At 32.6% G+C, this 12,425-nt stretch overlaps 1 protein-coding gene across 4 annotated transcripts in view; it reads left to right on the top strand.

The window, feature by feature from the left end:
- CADM2 (cell adhesion molecule 2) overlaps positions 1-12,425 on the top strand; it is a 404,147-nt gene that overhangs the window by 381,852 nt on the left and 9,870 nt on the right. For all 4 annotated transcript variants that reach the window (XM_039333778.1, XM_039333779.1, XM_039333777.1 and 1 more), the window contains one exon: positions 10,527-10,652. In XM_039333778.1, coding sequence (XP_039189712.1) covers positions 10,527-10,652 — 126 coding nt within the window. The remainder of the gene's footprint in view (positions 1-10,526; positions 10,653-12,425) is intronic.

Genomic DNA, 12,425 nt, shown 5'->3' with positions numbered 1-12,425 from the left:
AATTGCTTTGCTTTAATCTTAAATGTTCCCTGCTTTGACAACACATTGTATGTACTAAATATTATGCTTTACATTCAAAATTGCAATATTAGTATGTCATGGTCATAGCCAGAAAGGGTCATGAATGTTAACTTCAACCACCCATCCTGGCTTTAGTCACTGCACAGAAAGCATTTTAGTAGTGTAAAGAACAAGTAAATTAGGTGAAAATCTTAGCTATCCCTTGTAAAATCTTCCATCTTGGCTTTAGTCACTACACAGAAAGTGTTCTAGTGGCATAAAGAATGAGTAAACTATATGAAAATCTTACCCATCCCTTGTAAAGTATTCCATACTAATTGATCTTAAAGAAAAACTACAGATCTGTTTTTAGCAACCAATGTCCTGTTTTATTCCAAGTATATTGATATCATTTTATGAAAAGAGGATTTTTATTCAATCTATCAATTATGAGGTATGCATGGACTGCACTAGCACATCAGGAAACATTATTTAAATATAATGAATGAGACTAAACTGATTTTGTTTTAAATGGAAAGCAAACAAACAAACAAAAATAGTTAATGTAACTCTTTAAAAGAAATGCTAAAAGAAGATGGTGTTTTGCCCTGGGTTTGCTTTATAAATTTTGCAATCTATTCTACCATTTTATTCTGTTGACTATGCAGACATAGCCTTAGTGATTAGGTGACATACATATAGCACTGCGCATAAAGGCTTTTCTCTCAGAGACAATTGTATTGAGCATGATTTAAATGATGTTGAGTACTCACGTGGCCTGGTGGCCAAGGGGCTGCGGCCCAGTAGTGGGCTGTGACTTTATATCATAAATGATATAAATGTTGGAGGGAATGGTCAACTACAATGGTCCAGTTTAATTAACACATACATCATATAAGTTCAGTGTATTGTATATTCTAAGAATAGAATATAGTATATATATAATCAAAAGTTATGGTGGAAATGAGCTACCTAAATATGAAGACTACAAATCAGAAACCTCAAAGGGAAAACAACTCAAGAAGCTTGGGAAATTTTGAAAACTGACATTATAAAAGTCCAGTCTAGCACAATAACGAAGAAGAAAAATAACAGCTATCAAACGAAACCAGCATGGCTGCATAAAGAACTCTCTGATAAGTTAAAAAAAAGAGGAATATAAAAAATGGAAGGGGCACATAACTAAGGCAGAATATCAGCAAATTAGCTCAAATAGCATAGATGAAGTGAGGAAAGCTAAGGCTCAAAATGAACTTAGACTTGCAACAAAAGTCAAAAATAACAACAAAAAAGCTTCTTTCAGCATGTTAAAAAACAAGAAAAAAAGTTAAGAAAATGATTGGTCCATTAGTGGGATGTAGTTCCCATCTTCAAAAAAGGGGGGAAAATGGATCCATGAAACTACAGACCTATCAGCCTGATCTCAATACCTGGGAAGATTCTGGAAAAGATATGCAACGAATCAGCGAACGCCTAGAGGCAAACAAAGTCATTACCAAAAGCCAACATGGGTTTGTCAAAAACAGATCATGCCAGACCAATCTTATTGCATTCTTTGACCAGATAACAAAATTAGTGGACCAGAGGAATGCTCTGGATATAAGGCATTTAATAAAATAGATCACAACCTACTACTTGATAAGATAGAAAAATGTGGATTAGACAGTATTAACAGAAAGATAGATTCAAGATCATGTGAAGTATTAATACCATTTTATAATGCCTTCGTAAGGCCACATTTGGAATACTGCATCCAGTTTGGTCACCATGATTTAAAAAAAGATTTTGACAATCTAGAAAGAGTACAGAGAAGAACAAGAAAGATGATTAGGGGACTGGAGGCTAAAACATAAAGAACGGTTGCTGGAATTGGACATGTCTAGTTTAATGAAGAAAAGGACTGGGAGTGACATGATAGCAGTGTTCTAATATCTCAGGGGTTGCCACAAAGAAGAAGGAGTCAAGCTATTCTCCAAAGCAACTGAAAGCAGGACAAGAAGCAATGGATGAAAACTAATCAAAGAGAAAAGCAACCTAGAACTAAGGATAAATTTCCTGCCAGAACAATTAATCAGTGGAACAATCTACCTTCAGACGTGAATGCGCCAGCACTGGAAGTTTTTAAGAAGAAACTGTACAACCATTTGTCTGAATGGTATAGGGTTTCTTGCCTGAGCAGGGGGTTGGACTAGACTAGAAGACCTCCAAGGTCTCTTCTAACTCTATTATTATTAGTAGTAGTATTAGTGTTATTATATAAAAAAAATTCTTATACTTAAGAACATATTTGAATTTCATATAAAAATTAGTTTCAACATAAAAATTGATCTGAAATGAAAAAGAATTTGCATTTTTTACAAAACACTGTTTATACCTGAATACATATGTTTTAATTACCTTGGATTACCCAAATCCCAATATTTTGTCTATGTTTGCTGGGAATTTTAATATTTGTAGTCCAATATATCTAAGAAACAATGGTTGAGAAACATGAACTAATTTTAATAGTGCCTATTTCAAATTCTGTTGCATCTTTAGAATCTGTTCCCTAATAAGCACATTGAATCTATGAAGGTTAACTTAGTGGCATGACAGCTGTTTTGAAGCAAATGGTGTATGATTGGTTGTGTGTATGTGTGTAATTCCATGGCTGTAGTATTTTGAATTCTCCAGAGGAAGTGCCTTCCAGATAAATGGATTTCCAGTTCCCAAAATTGTTAGTCATAATCTATGGAGATTCTCAGTCATTCAAGCCATATCATCTTTGGGTTAGTCATAATCATACTAAACAGAGAATTCAAATAGAAAGCATTTATAATAGTGAAGCCTACAATAAGCTATGTGAATGGTCAGTCTGATTTTAATTTGGTAAACTGCAGCTCAAGACACAATTGTGTTTACATACTTCAACTTGTTTTAGTAGAACTGTAATTTAGTAAAATAAAACCACTCCATTGTTTTTGTAATGTCATGACTAATCACTTTAAGATTAGACCACATTTCAATTTCTCCTATTTAAGAAGAGAGCAATATGTGTGTATGCTTTAGTCAAGCAAGCCTAAATGTTAAGTAATTTACAGGATAACATTAGCAACTGTTATAAATGACATATTCTAATATGCAATTGAAAATCAGCTTTCCCTTTGCACATTTGATCAATCTCCAGATGGTAGCTTTTATCACATTTATTTAATCTGAAATATACATAGTAATTACATTGAACCTTTTCATTTAAACCTTTATTGCTGTCTCCAGAGAAACCAGAAATGAATTTGTCAGTGACACCCTAATGTTGATGCAACTTGGTAATACTAATCCTAATACTTTTTTCCAGTAGTATGATGAGACAGGGACAGTTAACCCTGTTAGGAAAAAAAACAAAAACTCAGAGGGGGAAATGGCATGAACCAATAACTAACCTGCTTCTTAGTATACATGTAAAAATACTCTAGAAAACCACACTCAGTCTTTAAACGCTCATAAACCAAATCAACATTATTAGGAGTCCATTTAGTTGTTCTAATACTAAATAGTAGGATGGAAGAAGGAAGGAAAGGAAGGGAGGGAGGGAATGGGAATGATTATAGTTACAAAAATTTTGCATTAATTTGGTTAACATAAATTCCTATAAATAGCCTGCAATTAAATGTAATACTGAATAGTATTATATACTATTGCATGGAAAAAAGTATGTTAAACCAGAATTTAATTGTTAAAATAAATCAATGTCATTTTATTAGAACAGAGAAAAATTACTCCATTAAAATGTGTAGTTTACCTTATCCTTTCTCATCCTTCTGATTCCCATCCACTATGTACACATAAACCAATATTTTAAATAGCAACCACTGGCAGCAATTTCTATTTAAAAATAATAAAGAAAACTTATTTTCTCTCATGTGGTAGCTTTGAGCTGTAGTGGCACAATGGTTAGAATGCACTATTGCAGGCTGATTCTGCCGACTGCCAGCAGTTTGGGGGCAATATGCTAACTCTGTAAACTCTGTAAACTGGTGTAAAGCACTATGGAGTAATATATAAGTCTATATATTGCTATTGAACCATTAGAAAGTAGAATGCTTGTGAATAAAACTAAAAAAAGAGCCAAGATGCATGGTATGCATTTAGCATATCTAGTTGAATTTTCAGACAATTGTCACCAGTCTGTGGAGAAAACATTTTCTGCATTGCTCATGCCCCAAGAAATGGTCTGCTTTTCTTTTATTAGTAATTATTACATATATTTTTTTCTGGAAATACCAAGAGTTAGATAATGTAATGTCCTTCAGAAGTTTTTGATTTAAATTCAAGGCCCCAGACAGCATAGCAATGATAAGAGATTTATGGAAGGGACCAAGTGCCTTATTTCTAGATCCCTAGATATCTATGTCTTGCTCATGATATCTACAATTCCTTATTGTTTTATTTCAATTTAATTTATTCAACTTAGTTACCAACCAAATATATCCAAATCTATTTTAATCCTCTGTTGCCACTATAATTTTTTCCTTCCCTACTTGTGAATTAAAAATAATTTAATAAAACTTGTGAATCCACAGAGAATTATGAAAACAGCACTGGGTGTAATTTATTTTAATTGATTTCCACACACTAGAAAACAAGAGATGCAAGCAAGATAGTTTCCACTGAAAAATATCCTTTTGTCAATTAGAAAAACCAGGCAAGATCTGACCGCTTTAAGCATTAAAACATATTTTTTATTGTAAAATTATGTTATATTAATCAAAAATATGTTAATCAAAAATGTGTTATGCTCTAATTAGAAAAAGAATTTCAAATACATGTGAGGAAGCTGATTTTTTTTCCAGAGAACCTTTTAACCAAAATGCATTTCTATGACATGGCCTTTAAATAAAATAAAATAAAATACTCTTACAAAGTGTCATAATCTATATGTAATATAAATGAGATAGCATTTTGCCTGATATTGGATTGGAGTATAGTTCAGTCGACATATAATGTGAAAAATTGCCCAAGACATATTTCTTCCTAAACTGAGAGATACATGATACCTCTTCTCAAGTGCACGATCAAAAGATAAGTAGACTGATGAATAAAATAAACTTAAATGTTGATGGACCTTGAAGGATGTTTGAGGTCAATGGCTATTGTGCTAAACTATGGCTTAGATTTATTTATTGATTACTTTACCTAATACTGATGACATTTAGTTGTTCTTATCTCCAAATAATCTATCAAAAAAGCACTGATGATGAGAGAGAACACTGATGTTACCTAGTTTGGGTAATGAAACGTCTGCAAGAAAGCAGTCAAGTTCAAAGAGCACCAAGGATCTCCCCTATTTTACCTTTTTATGAGTTTTGCCTAAAATAGAATGTTTGAAAGGTATTGTCACAAAGTATTGTCTAGAAAGGGTTTTTTTTATTTTTTTTATATTTTATTTCCATAAGACGTTGTCTGGAAGTTGAATCATAGCAATTGGACTTCTTTTCCTGTTGGTTCGAAACATTCCACTGCCTATCCAAGTAGCTTCTTCAGTCAGAGCAAGTTGGTTGGGGAACCTCCACATATGTCCTTTCATTTCTCACCCAAATTGAATAGGCTCCTTTGGTGAGTAGGCAGAGAATTGTAGAATTTCAACTCCTAAATTGTCCTAGGTGGGTTGTTAAATGTGGCTCCCTAGTGAACCTGTCAAGTGGTTTTCCTGGAACTATGAAAATGAAACATAAAAATTTGGGGATAGGTTGTGTCTGACACTTCCACTTCTATAGAAGAAGGATTTTCCATTTTGGCATTAATGGATTCCTTCACTCCTTTTCAAACTATTTGAGAGAAATAATCCCTAGCAAGGCTGTCAGGCTGCTGGGCAAAAAAAAAAAAATTTGTGCTAGAAAAACTTCATGAATATATTTACTAAGTATCACTCACCAAGTCTTAAGAACAGACTATAATGTTAATATAAGAACATGAAGAGATAAACTGATAATAATTTTGGTTTCCTTTAGTATATTGAGTTTATTAACCTACCAAATATAAAGATTAGGTGAAATAATATCTGACTTTACATCTATGAAAAAGTGCAAAGTCAAGAACAGATAAAAATAGCAGCATAAAAATAGGAAGAGATAAACTGATAATAAATTTTATTTTCTATTAATATATTAAGTTTATTAAATTGCTGAACATAAAGGTTATATGAAATAATATCTGAATTCACATCAATGAAAATATTAAAGGGTCCTGGAAAGAACATTATAAGCTTGGATCATAGCTTGAAAAAATCAAGCGACATTCACTCTACTTGAAAGACTGTTCTCTGAAAATTGCATAAAGGCTGTCTTTTATTATCAGACAAATTTGAATCCAGTGAGGAGCAGGGAGATTCTTTTTTTACAAACTTTTGAAATTTATCTAGGCAACTTATTTTTGTTCTGGTACAGAGAATATGTTCTCCATATCAATCCTTTGATAGTACAGAATGAAGTATTCATATTACATCTACATCTGTAGCTATATAACCTATAACATTTATATTATCTATATCTATGTATAGTTTCATCTGTATCATTCTATAAAGTCTATACTGTATTTTTCTATATTTATATATATTTGGGGAGGGGAATTTTTCCAAAATTCTTCAATTTCTGCTGTCATATGAAACAGGAGGATTTTTTTTCAATTATCTGAACTTGGGAAAAAATGTTCCATTGGTAAGAATGTCATTTAGAAATGTACATGAATACGGAAACAAACTGTTTCAAAACTATTAAATATACAAGTAACATCTTATGCAGATACTAATTATCAACACTCTGATGGGAAAGGAGATGGGGACATATTTGATTTTTATTTGCAAGCAAATGCTTCTCCTCTTTCCCCACATCATCCCACACATATTTACTTCTTGGGAGTTGAGGCCTTTATATGTAATCTCCCTTTTACTTTTACCCATATTAGTGGTGTGTGTGTGTGTGTGTGTGAGAGAGAGAGAGAGAGAGAGGGGGGGGGGAATCAAAATCTACCTTTAATTCACCCTGAAGAACATAGCAGGGAAGTACTAATTGTATAAGATAAAAGATAACTGAAAATGCATTTACTTTTTGTAATTCACTCAAGGGATTAGTCTTCTATCAGAAAACTAAAAAGATAACACATTGTTCTGTACATAATACATTCCTGTATGCTTAATGGTTTGACAATAATGATTGTGTTTTAGCTTACCATATATTATTTGTAAAGATTTTTTTTTTGAGATGACAAAAATGTCACTTTCCTGTATCATCAGCTCATATTTTTAAGAGTACCTTACTAAAATAATTTAAATAATAATAATTTTAAATATCTAAATATCTGTGTTTTATATACTGATTATATTTGAAGCTGAATCCAGATCCATTGGATGTGTTCTCAGACTGAAGAATGAGAGGGATGATTGTGTTGTATTTCTCTCAAAAGAAGATTTGTATAACTTTGGGGTTCCCTTTGATTCTTCATAGGCAATTTTTCTTCTCAAGGTGGACCAATGCCAGTTTTCACTTGAGGATTAGCTGTAACCATACTTGCCCAGGAATGTATAGCTTCAGGGCCCCAAATATTAATAATTTAAAATTTTGATTGCTGCAATTTATTCCATGGACGATCCTTAAAGATAGCACAGAAGTCAAAGCTGGTATAGTGTGTGTGTGTGTGTGTGTGTGTGCGTGCGTGTGTGTGTGTGTGTGTGTGTGTGTAAGCCTTCGGGTAAATTGGATGATTTAGTACCTATTTTCAAAATACATCTCTAGCCTTTTCCGAAGTACTAATTAGAGTCTGTAAAATCTCAGACAGCTTCCATTCTAAGTATTAGAAAAGATGCTTTTTCCGATACCATCCAACCCTGTTTTAATATGGGGATGCTCTGAATCTGGTTCCACTTATCTGGCTTGCAGTATATTGATTAGGAATAATCAGTATTAGTGTAGTGTCCAATTTTCAGAGCTGTCCCAGAATAAATACAGTTGTGCGCCATGTTTTCTTATTTTAAACAGCTACTTAAAACATGATTGTTTATCCAGCCATTTGTGGGATAGCATCTGTGGCAGTATCAGACTGTTTTTGAAGAGAATTTTTACCATGTATTTAAACATATCCTATTAGTACACATATTTAATAGACATTTTACATGTCTTTTAATTGCCTTTGAGCAGACAGATTACATTATTATCTTTTGTTTTTTCAGATTATTTTTTTGTTCCTTTTCTGTGTTCCATTGTAGAATCCATCATGAGGAGGACATATATAATATTGATAATAATGACGACAACAACAACTAGAACAATAAAAATAATTATATCAGCTGAATTACTGGGGCATCTTAGACACATTGATTATTTTGTAATATGATCAAGAACCAAACATGTTGCATTAGTGAATGACTTTCTTGTGAAGCAAGAGTAGAGGAGGTATTATTGAAATTTCAGTTCTGGAACACAAGTCCTAGAGCTTGGAACCAGGCAGCTTTTATTCACAGGAATTTGTGTCTTGTCTTCTTGGCTCTCCCTCCTCACAGTTGGCCTTACTGTTCTGTGTTGCCATAGCATTCTTTGATCTGTGAGAAGAAGCAGCAAAAACAAATGATAAAACAAAGGAGATCATTTCAGAAAGACCCGGTATAGTCATATTCCACTCAGTATCAAGGATGCAGCTGTAGAGATGGCCAACAGTATTAAGTATCTAGGGGTGCAGATAACTAACAATCTGAACTGGTCTCTCCTCACGTCTGCATTCCCTGTGTTGGATGAGGAGAGCACATCTTTCTCCTTCTGTCCTGGCCACTTTTTACAGAGGCATGATTGAAAGCATTTTAACAAACTGCATCACTGTCTGGTTTCGTGGGAGCAGTGTCTCAGATAGAAAGTCCATACAGAGAATGGTAAGGAGAGCCGAGAAGATTATAAGAAGCTTGCTTCCTAGTATTCAGGATGCTGCTTATACGTGCTATGTGCTTAATGCTCAAAACATTGTTAGAGACCCCACACATCCACTTTACGGTCTGTTTCTGTTGCTCCCCTCTGGAGAAGGTTTCAAAGTATTTCTCACAGGACTACTCGATTCTGTAATAGCTTTGTTCCCTATGCCATCCATCTGGTAAACTCGCAAGATTTGTTATGTACATGTATACATAACCCAAACTAGACTGTTGTTTCTCTGTGTCATATAATATATGTGGGTATATGCATAATTCTGTATTTATTTATTTGTTTATTATTGTCACATTTATGTAGTGTACGTGGAGGTGTGACCCTTTGAGAACTGAATGCAATGAAATTTCATTTTAATGTATGGCTATTAGTGTACATTCAAAGTGACAATAAAGTTATTAGTTATTATTCTATTCAAGGAACAGGAAATAAGATATGGGGCTATAAGAAAGATGAAACTAACATGTATTTCACATTGGTTGATAGGAACAGTCAACACCTTAGTCCATGTGCAGGAATTAAGGATTACTCTTAAAGAGAATCTTTGTTACATATACATAGCAATTTTCAAAATAATTGCTAAAATTAATTCTATGCATGTAAACTATTAGCATGATGTCAGTATATGTTAACAATATCATTATAGAGTTGAAATTTTGTTAAGTACAAACAAATACATTTTAACATTACATGAACTGCTTCTTTCACTTCAATATTCATAGCTATTGTCCATCATGGCATTCTCCTGGATGGGAATTCTGGCACAGGAGATCCAACATATCTAAGAAATGCCAAGTGGAGAAAGCTATATTTAAGGCTAATAGACAAAATACTAGTTTTGGTACTTGAGAACAAGATTTTCAAAAACAAATGGACAATATGGCAAGATTTTCAGTGTAAAATATCTGATGGATTATTAACAGCTATTTGAATTTGTTCCAGCATAAATCAGAAGGCTGCTTTAAATTCAGAAGTTGAAAATGAACCGTATTCTTTAGGGCTGCATTTATATTTATCTGGTTCAATTCATGCAGATTCAGTCAACTTTGGGACTTGCTAAGCTATACCTTTTCTCTCCTCTTTTTTTTTTATTTCTAGAGAAAGAGGATGGAAATGACAAAAGGAATATATAAAGAATTCCCACTGAGATTCATTCCTATAAATTATGTATTATGTAGAGTCTATTCTACTGATTCTATCTGATCCTCAATTCTCAACTTCTTATTTTTGCTTCTATAAATAACCATGGATAGATATTCAGTTACAGAGCAGTGAAGACAGGACTAGAAACCTTTCCCATTTACTAACTTCTGATAGAGATTTTTCTTCTTTTTCTTTTTGTCCTACTTTTGTGTTGTGATGTCCAGAGGGCTTTATCAGTCTGGGACTACAAGTATTGCTATATTGGTGATAAGAAAAGAATAGGGAAATAACTCCTCTGTGTATTCTTAAAATGCCATATTCCTCCTGTTCACATACACACACAGAAAATCCCTCATATTATTTTAAATTTCAGTGTCGATACTTGGGTCATTTCATACCATCCTAAATAATCTACCTTTTTGTTACTTTTTTCTCTACTAGATCCCAATACTTTGGCTGGAAGAAATGTACCAGATCATGCTGTTATAGGAGGGATAGTAGCTGTTGTTGTCTTTGTCACACTATGCTCTATAATTCTTCTTGGTCGATATCTGGCAAGACATAAAGGTAAGATGGATTTAATCAAACTGAAGTTAACTTTTATTTTATTTTCTTGGTCCCATGAAAACTCAGCTCTGATAAGGAAGCATCAGAATTTGTTTGTTTTTTAAGGTCTTCGTTTTTATCCTTGTGTCTGTAAAACCCATTAATTTTACAGATGGATTATCTGTGGCAAAATAATATCTATTAATTTGTCCAAGGTCATGCTGGAAGTCAGTGACTCAGAGGATCTGACAAGTGAAATGGCAGTAGAGACATTGGTTTGTGCAATGCTACGGACTTTTATTTGTATATTTACTTGTTTTCTTTAATTTATTATATCATTCTTCTGTATAAAGTATATGAACACCCAAACACCCACTAGCAATAATAAATTATTGGCCTCAAATATGTATTGAAAAACTCATAATGAGAAAAATACTGATTATTAAATTCCAAAGTCATTATATTTTTTAATCTTTCCAGGAAAAATATACTATTATTCAGAGATATGTAAAAATGAATGAGTGAACTTAATCAGTTCAGTTGATGGCTGGTTTTGCTGATTATGACTATCAAGACAGTTCATTTAACTTTTATTTAGGTTGATTAAAAGATGCAATTTTTTAGTTTTACCTAAAAGTTATTTTACAACTTTTGAATTTTTTTTTCTCTTTTAGATATTTAGCTTTTGCTTTTTATAACCATGGACATAATGTTTCGTACAAAATCCAGTTAAACAGCTTTCTATTGCTCTTTTTTGTATGATTATATAATATCTCAATCTAGATATTTATATTTAAAATATGGTTTGGGGCAATTAATATTGTATCCCATTAACAGCTACTTAAGAGTAAATTCATTTAAATGCTGGATAATTTCTTCTGGTATAGAATTGTATTAGGGATTGCTAGTGCATTTTATCTAACATTTTTAAAAGAAGAATGTAACAAAGGCAACATAGCTTTTGTGTCATGATAGTAATCTATTTAAATCAGTGAGACTTCTTTATAAGGGCATACATTCAGTCAGAAAACTTAAATGTAGCTTTTAATTCTTAATAAGCAAATCAGACAAGTTTATAAATAACTTTTCATCTTTAAACAGCTAGCCTGAAATAAGAATCTCTTCCTTTTCATGGGTGGGAGGATGTCGATTCTCTTAATTGCTGCAATAGTTCAAGAACAAAATGTTATTATTATTTTTAGTTTGCTTCTCTGCTTGTTGAGATTGATTATCATAAGAAGCATCTTTATCTTGGAAAAACTAATTCAATTTAATCTAGCTATACGAGCTTTCTTTGAGATGGTGCCATATAGATGTTTTTGAAATTACAATTTCTATCATCCACAAATGTTTGCTGCAGGATGGTAGAAATTTATTTACATATTTGTATAACAGCAAGAGAAAGCTATTAAAGAAAATAATAAACCTATTTTTTTCAAAGTTACTATTACTATTTTATCTCCTGTAAGCCGCCCTGAGTCGCCATGAGTGAATAGGCAGCAATATATTTTTTTAAAAAATAAAATAAAATAAATATTAAAGCACTATTAGCACTTTATTCCCTTCTTAGCGGTGATTCAATACCATAATAAATGTAAAAGTAGCTATGACAAAGGCTGGTAAATAGGCATACAGATTTGTGAGTATTGTTTAAAGAGATATAAACTGTCTAGTCCTCATTCAGGTTCATAGATCTTACTAAATCATAGTGTGATTTTTTTTTACCATACTGTATCTAGTGTAATCAGTCAGTCTCATCCAAAAGCTGTTGTACATGTTCTCAAAGACACTAAT

The sequence above is a fragment of the Crotalus tigris genome, unplaced genomic scaffold (genome assembly GCF_016545835.1).
Source record: "Crotalus tigris isolate CLP2741 ecotype Arizona unplaced genomic scaffold, ASM1654583v1 scf7180000024508.2633422, whole genome shotgun sequence".
Lineage (NCBI taxonomy): Eukaryota > Metazoa > Chordata > Lepidosauria > Squamata > Viperidae > Crotalus > Crotalus tigris.
This window is presented reverse-complemented; position numbering and strand designations above follow the sequence as displayed.